The 22,941-nt window shown below is 35.2% G+C and overlaps 1 protein-coding gene across 8 annotated transcripts in view; it reads right to left on the minus strand.

Moving 5' to 3' along the window:
• The window catches only part of EML4 (EMAP like 4), a 162,496-nt gene that overhangs the window by 23,858 nt on the left and 115,697 nt on the right, over positions 1-22,941 (minus strand). For all 8 annotated transcript variants that reach the window (XM_056824147.1, XM_056823992.1, XM_007476897.3 and 5 more), the window contains 4 exons: positions 19,683-19,834; positions 8,725-8,850; positions 4,069-4,200; positions 2,915-2,982 (listed from right to left, as the gene is read on the minus strand). In XM_056824147.1, coding sequence (XP_056680125.1) covers positions 2,915-2,982; positions 4,069-4,200; positions 8,725-8,850; positions 19,683-19,834 — 478 coding nt within the window. The remainder of the gene's footprint in view (positions 1-2,914; positions 2,983-4,068; positions 4,201-8,724; positions 8,851-19,682; positions 19,835-22,941) is intronic.

Here is a 22,941-nt window from a genome sequence, read left to right on the forward strand (position 1 = left end):
CAGCTAGGTAGCTCAGTGAATTGAGAGCCAGGCCTAGAGATGGGAGGTCCTAGGTTCAAGGACCCTGGTCAAGTCACTTAACTCCCATTGCCTAGCCCTTACCACTCTTCTGCCTTGGAACCAATACACAGTATTGATTCCAAGATGAGAGGTAAGGGTTTTAATTAAAAAAAAAAGAAAGAAAAAAAGAAAGTAGATTTCTCCTTTTAATCAAAGCTTATGTATGTAGGCTTTGGAGGAAAGTTCCTATTTAGGTAAGGGTAAAATGAGATGGCCTCTGAATTCCCTCCAAACTGAAATTCTGTGATTTTGTGAAACTGCAAATGAATTAATACATAAAAAAAAAGAAAACCTAAAAAAGAGAAAAAGTATCTAAACTATGTTTGGCTATACAAAAGTAGTAAAATTTTTACATCAACTGCTTATTGTTGAGAGGTGGATGGGCAGGGAATGTGTTTAGGCTAGAAGATTTCTAAGGTTTTTCAACTACAAAATTTTCATTTAATTTTTTGTACACTTGATTTTATTATAATGCTAAACTATTTAATGTCTACTTTAGTTTTTCAGAGTTTGTTGTTTATATAGTCTAATCTTATTGCTTTTACAATGTGGTCACTTGCTAGCATTCATTCATTTATAATCTTTACATTCCATCTTAGAATCAATACAGTATATTGGTTCCAAGGCATAAGAGTGGTAAGAGCTAGGCAATGGGGGTTAAGTAACTTGCACAGGGTCACACAGCTAGGAAGTGTCTGAGGCCAGATTTGAACCTAAGACTTCCTGTCTCTAGGCCTGGCTCTCAATCCACTGAGCCACCCTGTTGCTGCCACTTGCTTATAATTTAAAAAATAAAAGGGAATATTTTAAAGAAAGGTTCTATCAGGCTAGCTTCTCTAGCCATGTTTTACTTTCTTTTTCTCCCCCTTCCCCCCTTTCCCCCATTCCCATCTTGGTTTGTTACCTTGACTAGAGAGCATACCCAGGTGGACTTAAGAACTCCTATCCTGGGCCTCTGGAGGTCCTGATTGGTGGGTGCCTCGCTTTTGCCTCACTGTAACAGATTAGCTGTTTTAACCATGCTTTGCTTTACTCTCTTGACTTTTTGTTGCTACCATATGCATCCTTCTGTTTTCTAGTTCTAGAAATAATATCAAATCAATACCTTTACTGCTACCAGAAGATTGTAATAATCTACCCTCCTGTGGCTCTATTCATCAATCCCTGTAACTCTCCCAACAAAACATTCTTTCAGAGGCATCATTCTCCTGATGGGTTACTCCTCACTATTAGTGGGTAGGCTGGTTTTCTTATGAGATTTAGACAATATAACAGCTCAGATAGCTTGCTACATGCTTGAATACTTGAAAAACAACAGCAACAAAAAACTCTTCTGAATTGAAAAGAAAAATTGAGCTCCCAACTCCTGCAAAAAGTCTTGCTGTGAGTATAAAAATATGTTAGTTTGAGCTGAAGTCCTAACAACTTCAGGAGCACACATTTTTTCCTATTTACAAATTATCACCAATTCTTTCAAGTTATCATTCCAAAAAGTTTAATTCTAAGGAATCCTTTGTTTCAGAACTACTCACAAATAGTTAAGTGCACAGTGGATAGAGCCACCAGGCCTAGAGTCAAGAAGGTGACCGGAGTGCAAATCCAGCCTCAGAACTAGCTGTTTGACCCTGGGCAAGTCATTGCCTCGGTTTTTTCATCTGTAAAATGAGCTGGAGAAAGTAATGGCAAATCATTTCAGTATCTTTTCCAAGAAAACCTGAAGTAGGGTCAAGAAGAGTCATACATGACTGAACAACAGCAACAACAAATAACCTATTCAGAAAGGAAACTGAGAATTTAAACTTTATTTTTATCTTTTAAAAATCTTTACTTTCTGTCTTAGAATTGATTCTAAGTATCAGTTCCAAGGCAAAAGAGTGGTAAAGTTAAATGACTTGCTCAGGGCCTCATAGCTAGGAAGTATCTGAGGCTAGATTTGAACCCAAGACCTCCCATCTCCAGGTCTGGCTCTCTTATCCACTGAGCCACTTGGCTACTCCTAGACTGATATTTCAGAATCTTAAAAGTATCAACAATATATAATCATTTCTGATAGGAAAGGTTCTTTTGATATTGTGTTGTCAACGGTTGAAAGTTTTCTTTGAGAGCTTTAGGAATGGTTAAAGAAAATGGTTTCTTTGGACGGTTTAAACTATAAGTGGAAGTTAGCATTTGGTGAATTTTGATATTATATAAGTGTACATACAACTAATAATCAAAGTGGTTACTTTTGGAAATATTTTATCTGAGCCTGCTTAAAACAAACCAAAAAAACCAAACCACCAAAAAATCTCTCTCAAAATTCTTTGTGTTTTGGTCTCTAGTATTTAGATGGGGGCAAGTATTAGTAAGTGAATACAAAAAGGATTGGGATGAGAAAACTTTCAGTGTGGGAACATAGGAACTCATCCCACCTGAGGTTAAGTGACTTTTAAAAAAAGTCATACATGTAATAATCCTTTTTACCAAGGATAAGAATCCAGACTTTCTTAACTCCCAACCTAGGGCCCTATTTGCTTATATATATAGATGTATATATGTAGGGTTCTTTTGGTTTTAATCACTAAACTTAACCTAATGTTTCAGCTCTGTTATCTAAATAAGAAATTATAAGGGAAGGAGAAACACTTTCTGCTATACTGCATGTCTGAGAAAGTTTGTATGCATATGATTTTTGTATGCAAAAATCAGTAAGATTCCCAAAGTACATCAATGTGCCATGATACCTCAGTTAGGGAAACATTTCCATAAAGAAATAAACTTCTCTATCTCCAAATGAAGGCTTCTAGATAAACATTCTAGTTAAGAGTTAAAGCATTCCCCCCTTTCCAGGCTACACAGTCCACAAAGACCCTACCTGCCTGAATGCGTTCCTATGGCCACCACTGTGCCACTTGGATGGAAGTCTGCACAGTGTCCTGGTTCCTAGAAGAGAGACACAGAGCTGTTGTGGATTTCACCTGAAAGTCTCTATGGATGTATAGAGGTAGTGGCAATAACATGCTTCATATGGGTTAGGAGGCTTAACAAAGACATTAAATTCCAGTGAACTTTATCATTGCCATGGTAGACAAAGAATGGAGAAGAAATGGAAAAGAATGTTTATAAGACTGAATGGATAGGGGCAGAGAGGGAAAGTATAGGACCAAAAGTGTTTGGGAAAACAGGTCTAAAGGAAGGGGACAGGTGGATTGCAGAGGGTACATCAAGACTGGACCATTTGAACTGGGTGAAGGTAAAATACAGCCTTGAAATCTATTCATGCAAGCTATTGATCAAAATGTACAAAACACAACTGCAGTGCTTGCTAGGGTCTCAAGTTAGCTGAATTCTTGATATCTTAACAAGACTGATAAAATCACTGCATTGCCATTTTTACCACTGACAGTGAGGATAAATGGAACTTTTACTACTGAATTCACTCCTTTAAAGTAGATAGACTATCATTATATATTTCAGTCTTTTCTTATACCTCCCCCATTGTGGAAAGGAAAACTTAATCAAGCTTTGGGCCTTTCTGCCACTCAGGTGGAATAGACAGCAGTCGGAAAGTTGGAGTGAAGATATTGATAATGATGACAGTTGGTGGGGGATGGGTACTGGGAGAGTGACAGTTACTGGGGAGCAGGGAGAAGGCTTGTTCCTCAGGAGGGTCTGTGCTTACCTGCCCTGGGGTATCCTCAACATCAATCAATAGAGAAAACATCCCCTTCAGGCTATCAGAGTTGGCCCATTTCTTGGGAACCCCATTTTTCAAAGACAGCCTCTCAGCAGGAGGTATCTCACTCCTTGTACCTCATTAGCATCCATATTCCCTCTATCCCTTCAACTCATCCATTCCCTGTTACAAAACCTTCCTTATCCCCTGAACCTCTTCAATCCTCTATAATTCCTTTTGACTATTACATCATCCCTCTCTAAAGATTTGAATTCTCAAGTTTTTTCCTCCTAATGCTTTGGACTCTTTCTGTAGGGCTTACAATTCTAGGAACAAAATATTGGCTCACTCACATCTAAAAGTCTGGTCCACTCCAATCTGTGGTCCACTGAGTTCCACATGCACACTTGCCTGTCCTGGGCACAGGTCAACAGTAAGTCTTTGAAGGGATGAGTAGCAAGACCCCAAAGTTCCTCTGTATGACCCTGAAAATGAAATACAATCAAGGTTGTAAAAAATAAAAGGCAAAAAGAGGAATAGGAATAAACAGTTCATCTTAGTTCCTCCCACAATCACTCCATCAACAAATGAAAATGAACATCAGAGCAAAAAGTAGGAAGTAAAATTGAAGGAGAAACTATTTTGAGTCATCTTTTCAGTCTAAGTTCATAAATTCTACATATAGACAAGTGACTAGGGAAGGAACTATGAAACAGGTACTGACTGGGATCATGGACTCACTCTCCTGAGTTAAACTAGACTAGTAGCATAAGGAAACTCTTAGGGATATGAAGCAAGGATTTGGTGTCCAAAGTCCTGAGCATACTATAATAAAAAGCATTTCTTGTGACTTTATTCTCCTGTCCAAAGCTGTGGGGCTGGCATCATAGACCAAGCCCAAGGAATTCTCAGCTAGGTCAGCAACAGTGGGTAGCCCAGACATTGCTAGAAGAATTGGTAAACAACAAAAAAAGATTAAGAGCTCATTACAGGATGAAGATGACCAAGACACAAACCCAGAAGAGGAGAATAACTAAAATACCTAGCAAGGAAAACCTTGAAGAAAAACACAGGTTGTTTAAAAAAGATCAGTTATAAAATCTAAAAGAAATGATATGTGTTAAAAAGTATACTAAAATCAGAGTAATAGAGGAAAAAATAAAAAAAGAAATGAGTGCTATGAAAGAAAGAGCTTGGCATAAAAGGTGTGGTATGAAACTTTACCCAAGTAACAGACTCTCTGAAAATTAGAACAACAAAAAATAAAATAGTCAAAAAACTGGGAAAAAATAGAAGAAAGTATGAGGTATTTTATGTAAGAAATGAATGAATTAGAAAATAGATCAATGAGAGAAAATTTAGAACCATTGGACTCCCTGAAAACCTTAATTTAAAAAAAAAAAAGAGCCTAGATATTTTTCAAGAAATCATTAAAGAAAACTGCTTAGATTTCTTAGAAACAGAGGATAAAGTAGAAATAAGAAAATGTACATAATTGGCCACCTTCTGAAAGGGATCCCACAATGAAAACTCTTAGAATGTAACTGTCCAAATCCTAAGCAATCAGCCAGAGAGAAAGACTTCAAGTACCATGTAGTTGCAGTCAGGATCACACATGATTTAGCAGTTACTATTATAAAGTAGTAGAGAGGTTGGAATATGATTGATATTCTAGAAAGCAAAGTCTACAGACTTAGAATCAAGAATAATGTATGTAGCAAAATTGAGTATAATTCTACAGGGGAAAAAACATATCTTAAATGAAATAGAGGACTCTCAAGCATTCCTTCTGAAAAGAATTGAATTACATAGAAACCATGAAATTTAAACACTGGAGAAAAGGCTTTATAAAGACTAAATGATTACATTATAAAGATAGGGATGGGGGAACTGATACAAGCATCCAAGAAAGTTATATCATCTGGAGTTATGCAGGTTGACAAATAAAATGGAGGGCCCAGGAGTGATTTTTGCTGCTTTAATGATCTTAAGAATGGAAGTGGAATAAAAGACATAAAGGGGAAGAAAAGGGGAAAATTGAGAGTAAAATATTGTAAATCTTGAAATCTCTGTGAATGTTAGAAATTTCCCCATCAGGGAATTCTTAATTGGAACAAATTCCCTACTGAAAAACATTCCCCATTTTGATGTGAGAACTCGCCAGGATCAGAAATGGGAGAACCTCTACTCCAACTGTACTTAAGACTGCTTTAGGGGAGAAAACTCCTTGCTATGGGAGGACCCCTACTCTACCCGTACTTAAGACTGCTTTAGGAGAGAAAACTCCTTGCTAAACAATGAAAGTACTTGGACCCATGCTTATAATAAAGCAAGGAGTTCTTTGAGCCATGCCTGTTTTTAGAATTGATACAATGGGATGCTAGGTACCTAAAAGGGTCAGGCAAGTTTTCTCTTGATGAGATTAGTTGACTCAGCTGTGTTTTCTCTGTTCAGACTTACTGAGGAGATTGGTCGACTTAGCAGGAATTTATAGATGGGCAGTCCTTTGGAAAGTGTCTACAGTAATTGGTAGATGTAGGGACTTAGGGGAGGTGACATGGGAGAAAAACCCCTATATAAGAAAAAGAAGAATCTCTTGAGGATATATCCTTTTGGAGGATCTCTGATGAGGATCGCTTGGGAAGAATCTCTTGAGAGAGGCTCTGGAGAAGGGAAGCTCTTGGAGGACAATCTCTAAGGAGGTCTTGCTGGAGCTCTCTCTGGTGAAGTCAGCTGAGATGGAGCTGGCCTGGTGTCACTAGAATCCTTGTTTAGGCAGACCTTGTGGTGAGTGTTAAAAAACGGACTGACTGATTCTCTCTCTTAAGACTCAGGTCTAGGCCATATTGGCTTGAAGTCCTTCATAATTATTCCTTTCCTACTCTTTCTCTCTTTCTCTAATTCCTCATTATATTATTAATTAAAAATCTCTATAAAACCCAGTTGACTTGGGTATTTGAATAATTGGGAATATTTCCCTGGCGACCACCTTATATTTGATTTAAAACCAAGACACTGTAGTGAAACATATTTTCTGCAGTCAAATTTAATCACCCTCTCTTATATCTATCACAATTTATATCTTCCACCATTTTAACTCACTACAGTTTAAGACCTCAACCATTTTAAATCTTACAATATCTCACATAAAAGGGAGGTAGAACTAAGAGTTTACACAAATAAGGAAGGGATGGGAAGGGTATGGCTTCACTTGAATCTCATTTTCCTCTGAACTATCAATAGGCACACCACATGGGAAATAATTGGAAAATGAGGGGATGTTCCTTGATTGGGAAATGGCTAAAGGACTTATGGGAAAGAATGCTAACCACATTGTGAGAAAGAACTATAGGAGTAGAAACGCAAAAGATCATATCACATCATTTATCACATGTATATATGGGTATGTGATTTGGGGTTTAGGCTTAAAAAATCACTCTCTGGCAAAAATGAATAATATGGAAATAGGTACCAAGTGATAATATTTGTTCAACACAGTAGAATTGCTTGTTGGCTCTGGGAGGGGGTAGGGAAGAGGGGAGGAAAAGAAAATGAATCATGTAAACATGGAAAAATATTTAAAAATAAAAATAAAAGAGGTACACCACAAATATACTACATATAAAGATGTTGACAGATATATTCAACTCAATAGAGAAACAGAAAGAAATAGGGAGAGTTGTAAGTGGGAGGGTAGATCTAGGGAGGACTTAGTCATAAGCAACCCTAAGTTTAGATGACATCAAAAGACTGTGGGGGTTACTGTGAAGGGAGGTATCAAATGAAAGCAAGATTAAATATCTTGTAACTGGGGCTTGGATTAGGGGAAAAGAGAAGAGGGACATAGGCTTGGAAGCTTTTTTCATCAAAGAAGCTTGGTTATGAGCACAGGCTTGATCCACATTCTTCTATGTAAAGAGAAAGGAGGGAGAAAAGCGAGGTAAAAAAGTACAGGAGATCAGGATGGAAGAAAAACCTAAAATTAAAAAGCTTTTGCACAAAAATTTTATGCAGCTAAGATTAGAATGTAAGTAGTTAACAGGGAGCAAAAAAAATCTTTGCAGTAAATTTCTCTGACAGAATGTCAATTCCAAGAAATAGAAAAAATTGATAAAAAATTATGAGCCACTCTTCAACTGACAAATGGACAGGCAGTTTTCAAGGAAAGAAGAATACTAAAGTATCTATTAACCATATGAAGAAATGCACCAAATTACTAATAGAAAAATATAAATTAACTATGCCCAAAATATTACTAAGTTTGGCATATGATTTGAATCAGCAACTTTACCAATAGTCCTCAACTCCAAGGAGATAAAAGAAGAGTTTTATGTGCACAAAAATATTTCCAGCAACTCTTTTTTGTGATGGCAAAGAACTGAAAACAAAGGAGGTGGCTGTCCATCAACTAGGAGTCTGAATGAATTATGGTATATGAATATAATGGAATACAATTATGATGTAAGAAATGAAGAATAGATTATAGAAAATTTGGAAAGATATATATATATGATATATGTGTAGACTAAGGCAGAGTGAAGTGAACAGAACCAGAAGAACAATTTATTCTATAATATGAACACCATAAAGATGAACAATTTTAAAAGACTTATGAATTGATCATAATGGATAAGTCATGAGTACAGACCAATGAGGAAGAATGCTGCTTACCTTCCAGAAAAAGGTGATGGACTAACATGCAGAATGAGACATATATACAATTTTGGGCAGGGATATATCCAAAATAAAAATCTGCCTTTGCTTGATTCTGCTTATTTGTAATGGAATTTTCTTTTTTTTTTTTTTTTGGGTGTGGGGAAGAGAGCGGAGGGAGATAAAAGACTTGACAACTGGTAAAATTTTTCATTAAAAACAAACAAAAACAACCCACATAAATGTTATGGACCAAAACACCCCCCCACACACACCCACACACACACCCCCACACCCCCACCACCCCCACCAACATTTCCTTGAGAACTTTAATGCTTAAATAAAGTATGGCTTACCTGTACTTCTATTTGGAAACCATCATTAAATGTCCCCCGTAGAATAAAATTTTTGGATGTGCCAACTAAAAATTGATCTTCCTTTCCTTCTGCAACTGCTCGAATTGTTCCATATTGTTCAGGAACCTAAAAAATAACTTTCTGTGAAGTCATTTTGTACATTTTAATACATAGTTATAATTTATTTTTTTTTTGTGGAAGGTGAAAGAATTGAGGGATTAGAATAGCAAGTGGTTAAACTGTGGGGATTAAGTGAACACACTGACTCCATCTTGTGACTCAATTCTGGAGGTAGCTCAATTTTTATTCAATTATGAGTCTAGTCCAACTTCTGTCTTGTGAGAAAACCTTATTGAACTGTTTGAACCTAGAACTGGTTGTTTAGAGACCCTTAACACAAGGATGTGGGTTATGTTAGCCAGAAACCCAGTCACGCCTCAAAGATATTGATCAAGAAGTTTTTTCACAATTGAATATCTTGATCAATTCACATGTTTTATCTGAAAACTGGCTCCTTGCTGATCAGTTATTGTTTCCATGTTTCTTTAATTGTTCATAGACCCTTGAGGAGAGTGGGATATCTTTTTCTGAATTCAGAGAATTGAACCTGTATGTTATTCCCCTTCCTACCAACTTAGAAAGTCCTCACCAATCTTTTATATTCAATTAGAAATAAGATTACCTAATGTTGTATTGTTATCATTTGATTAATTATTTTTAATGTATAAAAGTCTGTTTCCCCTATATTGGGGTCCAGCTTCTAAGCTAAGAAAGGCAACTGGATCCTGATCTATTAGGCAATTGGCATGTGTTGCTTAGTAAATTGAAATGCTTGGAAGCTTGAACCTTTGTTTCCTCAGACATTTCATCTTTTATCCACCAGTTTTTAGTGGAGCTAGGTAGATTGAATCATAACTCCAAACTGACCAAAAGCCTTCCAGAAAAACTCCCTAAAGTACTTTCACCAAGGGATTTTTTTTTTAAATGAAAGACTGCCTCCAAAGACCAGACTTCTGCTCTCAATTCCTATTTCTTCTGAGCTAAGGTAAGGTTTAGATCTTATTATTTTTTAATTAAATTTGCCCCAGGGATTGGGGTGCTTGAGGTTAGATTTAAGTTTTCCCCATGGTTTGGGGTAATTCAGCTAGTTTAGTTAGTTTGCCTTAGGAGAAAGTCTCCCAGGACAAGGAAAATTAGAGTTTAGTTAAGTTTAAGTCAGTTTGCCATAGGAGACTGGTCCCTTAGGAAAAGAAAATTTAGAGTTTAGTTTAGGTTAGTATTCATTTGTCCCAGAGTCTGGGATGGTTTAGGATTAGGATTAAGTTTTACTTTTAAACTTTACCCCAGGAGTCATGAAGGAGGCTGGGTTCCAGTAGTAGTAAAATACCTGCAGATTCCCCCTTTGGACAGACTTTCAGTAGAGTGAGACCAGGAGATGCTGCCAATATTATGAGAATGACTAAGCTACTGAGCTATGTGACATCTGACACAAAAATGCAAGAGAATAAATTGATAATTTGTTTCTGCTTATTTGGCTATTTTTATCATTGCAATTTGAAAAAAAATTAAGGCTAGTCATTGAAAAATTTTATTCTCATCAGATGAATTTTAAAGAGGTTTCTTCTTTATATCTCATCTATGTGTTTGTGTTACTGTTCTGTCTGTGTTTTTGTGGAAAAATCTTTGTTTTATATCATGTTTACTGTTTGTAGATTCTGTAACCTTTAAAGATTTCTCAAAGGGAAAATGCAGATAGCCAGAACATGTAAAAAGATCTAGCCAAAGCATTTAGGACGGCAGGAGAGATCAATAAAGTTTCCTATCTGAAGCAGTTTAAACAGTAAATAGAACTCCCACTTATCTTAATAGATTCTAGAGGTTTGGAGATTAATAGTTTTGAGACTTCAAGGAGAACTCCTGGAGATTCTGAGTAATTTCGAGAACCCTTTTGAAATATTCTTAGTGAGTTTTGGGGTACTATTCTGTAGAATTTGCTTTAAAGAAAAATAAATTGAATTCTATAAAAGTTTCATGGATAAATAACCCTTAGATTATCCCTCCCCCATTGATGGACCTATGACTAATTTGAAAAGGCAGAGAGAAGAAAAAAAAAGGGTAGTCAGTTTGCAGTTTAAATTTACCTACTATTTAACCCTTTCTTGACCATGAAAAGAGATAAGAGTGTTTAAATTTGGGATCCCCTGAGCCCTCCTACTCCTGCTCAGAGATTCCCCCCCCTAACTACCAACACATCTCAGAGATTCCCTGCAACTCTTCTATCTCAAAGACACTTTCCCTTGTTAACCTCTTGTTAACCTCCCTCATCTCCAATCAGGTTTCCAAATAAAAATAAGCCCACATAAAGGTGTTGGACAAAAGAAAAATGCAGGGAAACCCAAGTTATATTCCAGTCTCAGATGTCTATTAGTTACGTGATCTTAAGGTATCTTATGTTTATGTCAGTTTCCTGATTTGTGAAAGGAAAATAATAATGGTACCTACTTCCTAGGATTGTTGTGAATATCAAATGATATGATGATTGTGAAGTGCTTACTATAATGACTGGCAAATGATAAAGGACTCTATAAATGTGGACTATTCCTCTTCTTCTTTAATTTAATATATTATATATTGGATATAATTAATATAAGATACCAAAGCTAATAAGATTAATGATATCTACATATAAGTAATTTGGAAATGCATTTGGTTGAATTGATGTCTTCTGACTGAGTTTTGTGTCATGTTTTAAATTCATGATTTTGTTATTATTATATTTCTAAATTCTTTTATTTTATGATATTTCAGATACCATTGTATCATAAATGCTGTTAGATGATTACCCTCCCCCCAAATTTGAATGCTATTAGATTATGAATCAAACTTCTAAAAGAATGTCATGAGAACAGATATTTGAAAATACTTAATTTTAATCTTAATTCTATTAATTTAATTTTAATTTGTTAATACATAATGGGGCATGTATTGTTTTTAAAAAGATAATATTTTAATTAATTAAAACAAATATAATTTAAAATAGACAATAATAAAATAAATTTAATATAACAGTGACTTTTCATTTGAAGACTTTTGGCTATCACTTATAAAAATTATGAAAATGTATAGGATAGTTTAAAGATATAGTTTCAATAGATTAAGATGAATCAACTACCAGCTATGTCTAAAATGTAAATAAAGGTTAAATGAAAAGTAACTATTAGGCAAACATAAGGAAATTAATAATATTCAAGTCCTAAGCTATGATTAGTGAAAATCTGTTATTTGAGGTAAACTCTTGGAGCTAAAATTTGATATTATTTTAAGTTTGATAACTGGGATGGTTACCTGAATCATCATGAAGTCAAGAGTAGACAATGGCATGTACTGAAGTCTGAGAAGAGATGGGTGTCTGTCTCTGGGAAAAAGTTGAGGGGATAACTTTGGCATGACTCCGTTTCCCCATTGTGTTATTTTAATTCTGAACCGGAAATTTCCCCATCTGGTTAATTTCTGAGCATAGCTTTTCATATCCTGTAACTAACTACATGATTGTCTGTCAGATATGAATCATGCCTGGCATTAAACAGGGTTAAGGGAATTTTTTCCCTGTCATGGTTATGTCAGGTCAGTTAGTGTCTTTGAGGGAATGGATACTGATACTATTATAATTGTGTCTTTTCTTTTCATAGCAAATTTCTATGATCTGGGAAAGTGAGCAATAGAAAATTTTAAAGTACAATACAAAATCAATTAATTAATAGATCGATTGGAACATCTCGAGTTAATAATATAAGATACATGTATGAAAAATCTTATAGTATGTATTTATGGCCAAATCATAACACAGGGATGATATCCTACTAAAGTAGAAATTGGACAAAGATTTAATGTAAAAGTTTTCTAATTAAATGGAATGGAAAAATTTGAGAAAGCAATATAGACTGTTTTCTATAGGACAAATATTTATAATTTTACATATAAAATTGCACTGATAATTATACAAAGTGAAATTATTTTCCATTTTAAAGTATCTATATAATAATTTTAAAAGTCAGGAGAGTTCATTTTATAAGTTAAACCCTCATGAACTTAAAAAAAAAGATTCTTCTATTAGGTACAAGATTTAGGTAAAGATAGAAACAGCAAGTGGCATATAAAAATGAAAATTCCTTGAAGTTTCAGGATTGGTAAACCAAAATTTAAGCGATTATACAAAATTATTTTGTCTTGTTACTGGCAGATTTAATCTTGGAACAAGAGAATTGGAACCAGAAAATCAGAGCCCCCTTTAGAGTTTCCCTAAGAGTGAGGCCTCTTCCAGAATGCCAAAGAGAAAATATTCTAGGAACAAGAAAACTACATGAGATATCTGGGACTAAAAATGTGCTGATTAAATAGATCTTGGGAGTGGGTTACTAGTATACAAGGAGACCTGATGTTAATTAAAAAAAACAAAAAACCACAACAAAAAATCCCAAACTTCTACCTTTTGCCTTAAAATCAATACTATGTATTGGTTCCAAGACAAAAGAATGGTGAGGGCTAGACAATGGGGGTTAAGTGACTTGCCCAGGGTCACATAGCTAGGAAGTATCTGAGGCCAGATTTGAACCTAAAGTAAGACTTTCTGTCTCTAGGCCTGGCTCTCAATCCACTAAGCTACCTGGCTGTCCCCCACGTTAGTTAATATTGATAATTGTTGATCTTTACTTTGACCTTTTCTTTCATGGTGTTTATGTTGAAATTTTCTTGGTTACTTTGAAGACATGTAAATCTCCATTAAAAATTAAGTCATTGTGAGTTCTCTAATAGTTTGATCTGTAAACTGGCTTATAGTAATTCTGATGATGAATTTATGGAAAACTTTATAGATTTGAATTATAGAGAAAGGAACCATGGGGTAAATGGGCTGCCCATTCCCCCATAAAACAAAAAGGAGAAATTGAGAGGATTAGCACAAGCGGTTTACTATGGAAATTAAGTGAATTACACTGACTCAATTCTGGAGCTAGCTCAATTCCTATTCAATTATGGGTGCAGTCTAACTTCTGTCTTGTGAGAAAACTTTATTTAATTGTGGGAATTGGGAGAAAACTTTACTCCATTGTTTGAACCCAGGCTTAAGTGGCAGGATCACTTCTACTTTGTAAAATGGAGATTTGAACCCTGGACTTCAATCCCCAGAAGTCCTTGGTATTTCCCAGAATTCCCTATAATCTCACCTGAGTCCCCACCTGGGTGAGATCACAATTTGTATTTAAACTGGCTGTAACACCTACTTCGGCTTCTCTCTTCCTCTACTTGGAGATGGCAAGATGTGAATGGACTAATCAGCCCTAGGCACGTGTTTTATTATTTTGTATCCTTGATTTCTAATAATCTTAATAAAATTCATAAAATATAATATTTCTATTACTAGGAACTAATTTAACTGTTACAGTTTTGGCAACCACTAGGGGATGAGAACTTCTCACAAAATTCTTTTTTAATGATAGTCTAGATAATTTTCTTTTTAAGCCACGTTTCTCCAAGGCTTTTCAGAAAATCTTCTTGATCAGCTCACTCCTGCTGCCTGCTCTTGCTTCCTGCTATCCCCGGTTACTCTCTGGACCTGCTTGATCCAAATTGCTCTCCTGCCCCAGCCTCTGGGCCCTCGCCTCAGATGATCACAAACCAACTGGTAAAAATGGGGGTGATTCTTCCTTAGACTACAATTAGCCTCCATGTGGCAAAGGACCGCAGGGGGGGGGGGGGGGGGGGGACAATGAGGAGAAGGAAGAGACTTTTCCAAACAGGAAGTTATAAGCATGGCTTATTTCAAATGGTATCTTTTGAGTGCACTGGTCCTTTTATTTATCTATCTCACCTGAGATTGAGGAGAGAATTTCAACTCCCTGCACAGTGCCAATCGAGCACAAGGTCAAAGAGACCAACCAATCCCAATGGGGTTGATGAAAATTCTAAGCCAATACAAAGGACTTGAAGAATTGAGGTTGTGACGCTTAACATATGTTAAGACATAGGCCTTCCTTGTATCCACACTCTTCATGAAAATGCTTACAGACAAGTATTTCAAATTTGGCTCTTACCTGGCTCCTATAATCTAGTCCCTTTTCTGTCTTTCATAATGTGGCAGCTTTCTGTAGTCCTGGCTACTGAGTGGGTAAATGCTTAATTGCTTATATCATTTTAATTGGGCCCTGATTCAAGGACCTGTTAGAGATTTATTTTTCCTTTACTTGGAATTTTTTATACATAAGACTCTGATAGTCTATATTTCATCCAGAAATTCTCTTTTTTTATTTGGATTTTTCTGATGTTTTTTGATTTCTGTTACCAATTGAATCATACACCTCATAACTCAGCCATGCATCCCTAAATGATCCCTGTGTTTTTCAATCACCCTCTTCTGGGGGGAGGGGGAGGAATGTATAATTATTATCATTTTAAATGGCAAAGTTTAAATTCCTCGAGAGAGAAATTTTAGGTTAAGAAACATGATACCTCTCTGAATCCAGAAACTGAACTGTTTGGAGAGACACCATGAAGATGCCTCCACAGACCTCAAGCTGTGCAGGAGAAGATCAAGAATGAACTTTGGGTGTGGTTGATTGAACATTTATTTGTATGTATACTTTCACGCCAAACGGGACTGCTCCCTAACTGGCTTTTTGTCAATACGTCTAGCAATTATTGGTTTTGTTCTCTTTTCCTCTTATCCTCAAATTGTTGTAATTTCAAAGTTGGTATGTTTACAAGACCCAGCAGAGAGACTAGTCTTCCTTGGGCCTCAGGGGGGTATATGTAAAATGGAGATTTGAACCCTGGACTTCAATCCCCAGAAGTCCTTGGTACTTCCCAGAATTCCCTATAATCTAACCTGAGTCCCCACCTGGGGGAGATCACAATTTGTATTTAACTGGCTGTAAAGCCTACTTCAGCCTCTCTCTTCCTCTACTTGGAGATAGCAAGATGTAGTAAATAAGATATGAATGGGCTAATTAGTCCTAGGCACGTGTTTTATTATTTTGTATCTTTAATTTCTAATAATCTTAATAAACCTCATAAAATATAATATTTCTATTACTAGGAACTAATTTAACTGTTACAACTTGCTGCTTAGGAATCCTTGGTTTTATTGATTAGAAACCCAGTCAAATCCAAAGATTGATGCAAGGAGTTTTCTCAGAGGAAATTGTACCTCTTTCCTCTCCCTTTCCCACCTTTCAAACTCCCTAATTTTTTATTCAATCAGAAACCAGATTAACTAATGTTGTATTGTTTCCTTTTAATTAACTGGCTTTACTAGATTGCTTTTAATGTATAAAAGTCTGTTTTCCTCTGTATTAGGGATCTAATACTGAGGAAGGGTCTGGGCCCTTATTTGTTAAGCAATTGGCACGTATTGCTTATCAAACTGAAATGCTCAGAAGCTTGAAACTTTGTTTCCTTGGTAATTTCATCTTTCACCTATCACAAAGAGTTATCAACTACTGATCAATAAGAAGGAAACATGCTGTGTCAAAAGACTGCTTGACTTGGAGCCACAAGAGGCCTAAATTCAAATCCCACCATGGACACTTACTGGCCATGTGGCCTTAGACAAGTCTCTTCACTTTTTGGGGTTTAATTTCTTCATCTGTAAGAGTGAATAGTGACAAGTGTAATACCCAACTCACTCACAGGGTCACTAAGATGAAGGGAAAGGGTCCTGTAAATCTTAAAGTGCTACATAAATATGTTAACTATTAATAAGACTCTAAGAAAACATCACCTTTAAGAGTATTAAATGTTATACTTAAACAATATCTATCCCTCAAAACAAGCACTTTTTCTCCATTACAGTTGATCCAAATACGATTCTAACATTGTGAAAATATATATAACTGAAGAACAGAATGCAAAAAACTTACTCTAGGACAAATAGCAAAAGTGCAAGTGGTATTATATGTGTGCTCCTTTGGTTGCAAAGAAATTCTACTTGCCACTAAAAAGCTAAATATTAGGGGAACTAGAATTGTCTGATTTGCCCAAAGCTCTGCTAAAGTGACTTTTAATCAACTTCTATACACATGGAAACAAGACCCAGAAAATTACCAGAGCTCTATTTCTCAAATAAACTTCTCTTTCAAAAATTATTTATTTAGCGAAATAAGGAGAGCTGTCTAGCTCCCCACAGAGAAAAGTGAAATTTAATCAAATATTTATTTAATAAATAAATACCTCCATAGAAGGCAATGTGTTAAACATTGAGGAAACAGAAATAAAAGAAAAACTTTAGGTTTTTGCCTTTGTGGGTCCTCTAATTTATCAGAGTATATGAAATATATGCAAATAGAAAAAAACTTAACAGGAAAAATTAATGTTTTGCTTTGAGGGGGAAGAAACTAGGAAAACGTCAAAGAGGTGGTAGAACTAGAAATTTGAAGGAAGAAAAAGATTTTAAAATATGGAGGGAATGCACCTCAGGTAATGAGAATCATGAATTCATGGAGCCAAGAGAATGCATTATTTAACTAATATTTTGTTTACATGAAAAAGGATAATCTTCTCTTTCTTAAGACACTTAAATTACCAAAAGCAAGAACAATTCTAGATTTTGACATCACTTAAGAAAATGAAGCTTTATACCTTGTAAAATCTCTTCTACTTTAAGAATGTATCACTTAAGTGGTTTTTTTTTTACTAGATAATACTGCATTTATAGGTACTAAGGAGCTAAATGATAGTGTATTGGGCCTGGAGTCAAGAAGCCTCAAGTTCAAATCCAGCCTTAGCTGTGTTTCCATGACAAGTCACTTTATTTTCTGTAAAATAGGGATAATAATTCTTACTTCCCAGGATTGTTGTGAGGATCAAATGAAATAATAATTGTTAAGTGCTTAGTCGAGTGCTTGGCCCATAAATAATGTTTACTAATATATTAATAAATGTTTGCTGATTCATTTTCAGTGAAAAGGTCCTTATGATACTCTGAAATTTGATATAATGTATATAATATTCTTTTAAGACAGGAACATTTAGGGAACTTCATTATTGATACAGAATCTCTTTTATATTTTGAACTTTGCACAGGATATCTTTCAAAAATGGTGGTGGATACAACTCTCAAGTGTATCTCCTTGTTTTATGTGTTGCTGGATATTAGTCATTAGAGATCTGCTAGAAAAAAGATATTTTTGTGACTAATCAATTTTGCATGTTCTTAACATATACATGGGGAGTAGCTCAAAGGAATGCCTTTAAGGCTACATTTTACACAGTAAAATACTTTTTTTCCGATGAATAGTAAAGACAGCTGGAACCTATATTCCCTATAACTTTCAGTCAATTGTATGATTGAAGAGATAGTCTGTTGTAGAAAATTTGGAAAAACTTGCTTATTCCTTCCTTGTATTCTTATGGAGGTCAAAATGTGAAAAAAAAAATCTGGTTATTTGAGTTCTTGTTTATATTTCAGATCAAATAGAGTTCTCTGGACATAAACAGCAAGATTTCACAGGAATCGACCTGTTTAGTATCCTATTAATTTTTTTATACTCTGCTATCTATATTAAATATAGCTTACATTACAGATATTGCCATATCTCCTGGAGAAAGTATTAAATCAAATCCACTTTATTTAATTTAAATAATAGCTCACATGTACATAATGCTTTAAATTTATATAATATTTTCCTCACAACTACTCTGCGAATTGGTTAGCACAAATATTATATTATTTATTTTGTAGAGAAGGGGTCTGTAGTTCAGAGAGGTTGGAGTCATTTGTTCCAATGTCACATATAAGTAACTAGCTGAGCTGCAGCACAGATTCATATCTGGCTGGAGCTCTGTCTACTACATTGTGTTGCTTTAAGATCTACGAGATTAAGAAAATAAGTTTTGAATTTAGTACCTAAACTATTGTACCTTAGACAATAATAGGATAATAATTTTGGCATGTGATAACAAGTGCTTGATGACTGAAGGATGCACGAGACAAATCTTTTTTTTGCCAAGCACCATTCATTTTTAAGTGCAAAGGGCTTTCCTAACCTAACATCCTTGGTTCTAAAAAAGGTAATGCAAATGGATAAAATCATTATTTTGACATGTGCTTTTTAGGATAAGGGAGAGAAAAAAAAAGAAAGGAAGGAAGAGAAGGAGAGCATAAAAGTGAGTTATTTTTAATATATGCTGAATTATTACTATAATCTGGGTTTTGAATTAGAGACTGGAGTCCAATCAGTTCCTTGACCTTTGAATGCTTCCTTTGTTTTTAGGAACTTCAAGGCAAGTTTTCACTCAGATTAATAAATAAAACCTGATTAATAGATAAGAGAGATAGTGAAGCTCTAACTAGCCTCTATCAGCTATGGGGGTGGGAAGGGGACAAGTCATGATGGACCACCTACTTATTAACTATTCACCAATTAGAGATGTCTTGAAATGTCCAAGGGAGGGGCTGAATGAGTTCCTAAATTGCATTTATGGACATATGTGAAGGATCTTTTTTGACTTTGATTATGGAGAGGATCAAAGCCCACTAATTTATTGGCTAATACCCAGAAACCAAGCTCTTGAAATTTTTGTCACAGAAGGCAACTCAAGAATCAAAACCACTATGCAAGAGCTATCTTTACTTGTGCTGTGGTTATTTAGTTGTGTCCAACTCTTGATACTCCATTTGGAGTTTTCTTGGTAAAGATATTGTGGTGGTTTGCCAATTCTTTCTCCAGCTCATTTTATGTATGAGGAAACGGAGGTGAACCTGCTTATATTTAAATGACCTGCCTAGGGTTCCACACTTAGTGTCTGAGGCCAGATTTGAGCTCAGAAGGAGTCTTTCTAACCTCAGGCCTAGCACTCTTATCTACTGTACCACTTAGCTGTCCTATATTTACTTGTATAAGGCTTTTTCAGAATTTGAGAAGGACTAATATTTTTATATTTAGATTCAAAATGTCCCTACTTACCTCGATTTCTCTTTCAGGATTTAGATCATGATCCCATGAAATTATTTTTCTGTCTTTCCCTCCTCCAGTTAGTAGCATTCCATTCTTCATCTGACAGAGTGTGAAAACACTGCCATCATGAGCTTTGATTTGCCTGTTTATCTGATACACACCTAAGATAGGGAAGAACAAAAATAACAGGGGCCATATCATTTTTCATCAAAGGCTTTAAGTGAATTACAGAGCAAAATCAGGAATGCAAATACATAGAACAAATCAGGACACTGAGATAACTCAACAATTCAGAAAACAAAAATTGGATATTAAAGATATATTCTAATCTGAGGATTAGAATTAATAATTGCTCAGTGGATTGAGTCAAGCCTAGAGATGGGAGGTCCTAGGTTCAAATCTGGCCTCAGATACTTCCCAGCTGTGTGACCCTGGGCAAGTCACTTGACCCCCATTGCCTAGCCCTTACCACTCTTCTGCCTTGGAGCCAGTACACAGTATTGACTCCAAGATGGGAGGTAAGGGTTTAAAAAAAAAAAAAACTCAAGCTATGCTAAGGGCTGAATATGCAAATAAAAGAAAGCAAAATAATCTTTGCCCTCAAGAAGCATTCTAATGAGATACACATAAAGAAAGATGAGCTAGAAAACAGTGGAAGAGAAGTCACAGTTTGAAGAAGAACCATGGAGGACTTATTCTTACATTTTCTACTGAAAAAGTAGAAGAGAAGATCCTGCCAACCATAAAAAAGGTTTGCTTTTTTTTTGAGCTATTTAGCAGTATTCTAAAAAAATTCATCTATAATCTTTATAGTTTTTGTCTAATTTACAAATGAGAAAAAAAGTAGTCAGAAAAAAGACATTTTTATTAAGGAGTTAATAACATATTGCTATAAAAGTTGAGATCATTTGTTAATTAAATAGCCACAAGATATAAAGGCAGTTTATAGCTTTCCATCAAAATCTTTCCCTCTTCTCTCCTAAATATCGGCTAATAATGCAACTGTTCTATATATTTCTAACCACAGTAAGACTTCTTAGACACTTATGGCCTAATATGGTATACTTCATATTCTGATGGTAGACTTAAAGTTGGCTAACCATGAAAAGACTTTATACAATCTTACATTCCAGTGGATTTTCCAATAAATTTCCTAAATTATCTAACAATAAATTTAAAAGGATCTTTATACTTAAGACTTTAAATTCAAATCTATAGTAAGTTTCCTTTTAGACAGTATACACATATAAAGCTGATGTGTAAATCAGTTTTTTTTGGCTATAGCTAAAGTTTTTTTTTTTTTAACATGGCTATATTATTGGCATAGTAGTTGATTTAAACTAAATAATGTCAAAAATTGATTGTCAAGAAAAATAATTCTCTTTGAATTTAAAGGCTACCATGCCTTCTGGTTTAATCACACCAATTGCAATTATTTAATTGAATATTTAACTCAAACAAAAGTTTCCATAAAAATCAAGCTGTCAAGTAAAATATATATGAAGGACTTCTTTTTAAGGCCTATATGGCTAACAGGATGATTTTTACATTTCTGCCATATGTTTGGCACGGATGAGTAGATACCAGATTTATATTAGTGTTTCCTTAGTCTAACACTTCCCAAATTAATTTATCATTGGAATACTTCTGAGTTTGAAATATATTAATGAACTCCACTAGTGCAGGAGCAGAGATACAGAATATCATATACTGGAGAACTCTGAAGCAAAAATAAGATAAATTAAAAGTCTTTTCATACTGAAAAACTGAAGCACATGATTACAAAGAACTTTACATATATTATTTCAACATATTCTCATGAAATTCTTTTTCCTTTCTTTCTTTTTTTAATAAATCCTTACCTTCTGTGTATTGGTTCCAAGGCAGAAGAGTGGTAAGGGCTAGGCAATGGGAGTCAAGTGACTTGCCCAGAGTCACACAGCTAGGAAGTTTTTGAGGTCACATTTAAACCCAGTACCTCCCATCTCTAGGCCTGGCTCTCAATCCACTGAGCTACCCAACTGCTCCCATGAAATTCCTTTTCACACTGCATATGACTAAACAAGGCTCCAACTGAATAAATTGGTACAAGAGGTGAAGCAGATTTTTTGAAAAGTCAATGTTGAAGGCTCTTAGATATGAGATTGCAAGAATGGATATAGTGTTGGATCTGGAATCAGCAAAATCTGAATTTAAATACAGTTTTATACGGTTGGTAGCTGTTTGATTCCAGGTAAATCACCTAACCTCTGACTGCCTCAGTTTCTTCATCTGTAAAAGGTGATAATTTTAGCACTTATTTCCTAGGATTCTTATGAGGACAAAATGAAATATTCGTAATGCAAATGTTTGCAAACCATAAATTGCTATGTATATACATATAAAACATCATTATTATTTTGACACCATTGACACTATTAAATGATACTATTACGAATTCTTTGGCTTACTTGAGATCCCCTTTCCCTTCAACCCTTTGTAAACAGGCTTTTGCTTCAACCATTCTATATTGAAACTATTTTTTCAAAAGCTACCAAAAATGACCTTCTATTCTCTAAATCCAATAGCCTTTTTCAGACCTCATGCTTTTTTATCTCTTTTCAATATCAGGTATTTTTAAATTTCTTGTCTGGAATACTCTCCTTTTGCTTCTATGACACCACACTCATACCTCTTTAACCAGCCATTCCCTATGTTAAGGTTCTTTCTGGCTTTCTCTTTTTAAAGGCATTTCCTGCTTTAGTGAGGTCAACCACTGCCATGACTATTCTTTATGTAATTGATCCTCAAATTTGCATTTTTCAGCCCTGACATATCTTTCAAGTTCTGGAACCGCTTTCTCCAATAGCACACAGGTCATTTCCACCAAGACATTCTGTCTATACCTATATTCAAAATATCTAAGATGAAGTTTTTATTTCTATTTCCACTTAGTTTCCCATATTTGAAATCTCTAGGTTATTTGTGACTCCTCTCTCAAGTTCTCATATCTAGTTACCAAGTCTTATGGACTCTGCCTTCATAGCTTTCTTTTCAGTCTTCTTCCCTATATTTCTCGTAACACTATATTAGTAAAGACTTTTATGAACACCTGCATGGCCTCTAAATAGGCTTTCCCAATTCAGTTCTCTCCCTTTTCTAATCCAGTCTGCATATTATTGTCACTGACTTTCTTTATACAGAGATCTACTCAAGTGAATCCTCTCTAAAAACCCTATAACAATTCTATTGTCTACTGAAGTTATGGCCAAGAAAAAGTTATCCTTGA

This window comes from Monodelphis domestica, chromosome 1 (genome assembly GCF_027887165.1).
Source record: "Monodelphis domestica isolate mMonDom1 chromosome 1, mMonDom1.pri, whole genome shotgun sequence".
Classification (NCBI taxonomy): domain Eukaryota; kingdom Metazoa; phylum Chordata; class Mammalia; order Didelphimorphia; family Didelphidae; genus Monodelphis; species Monodelphis domestica.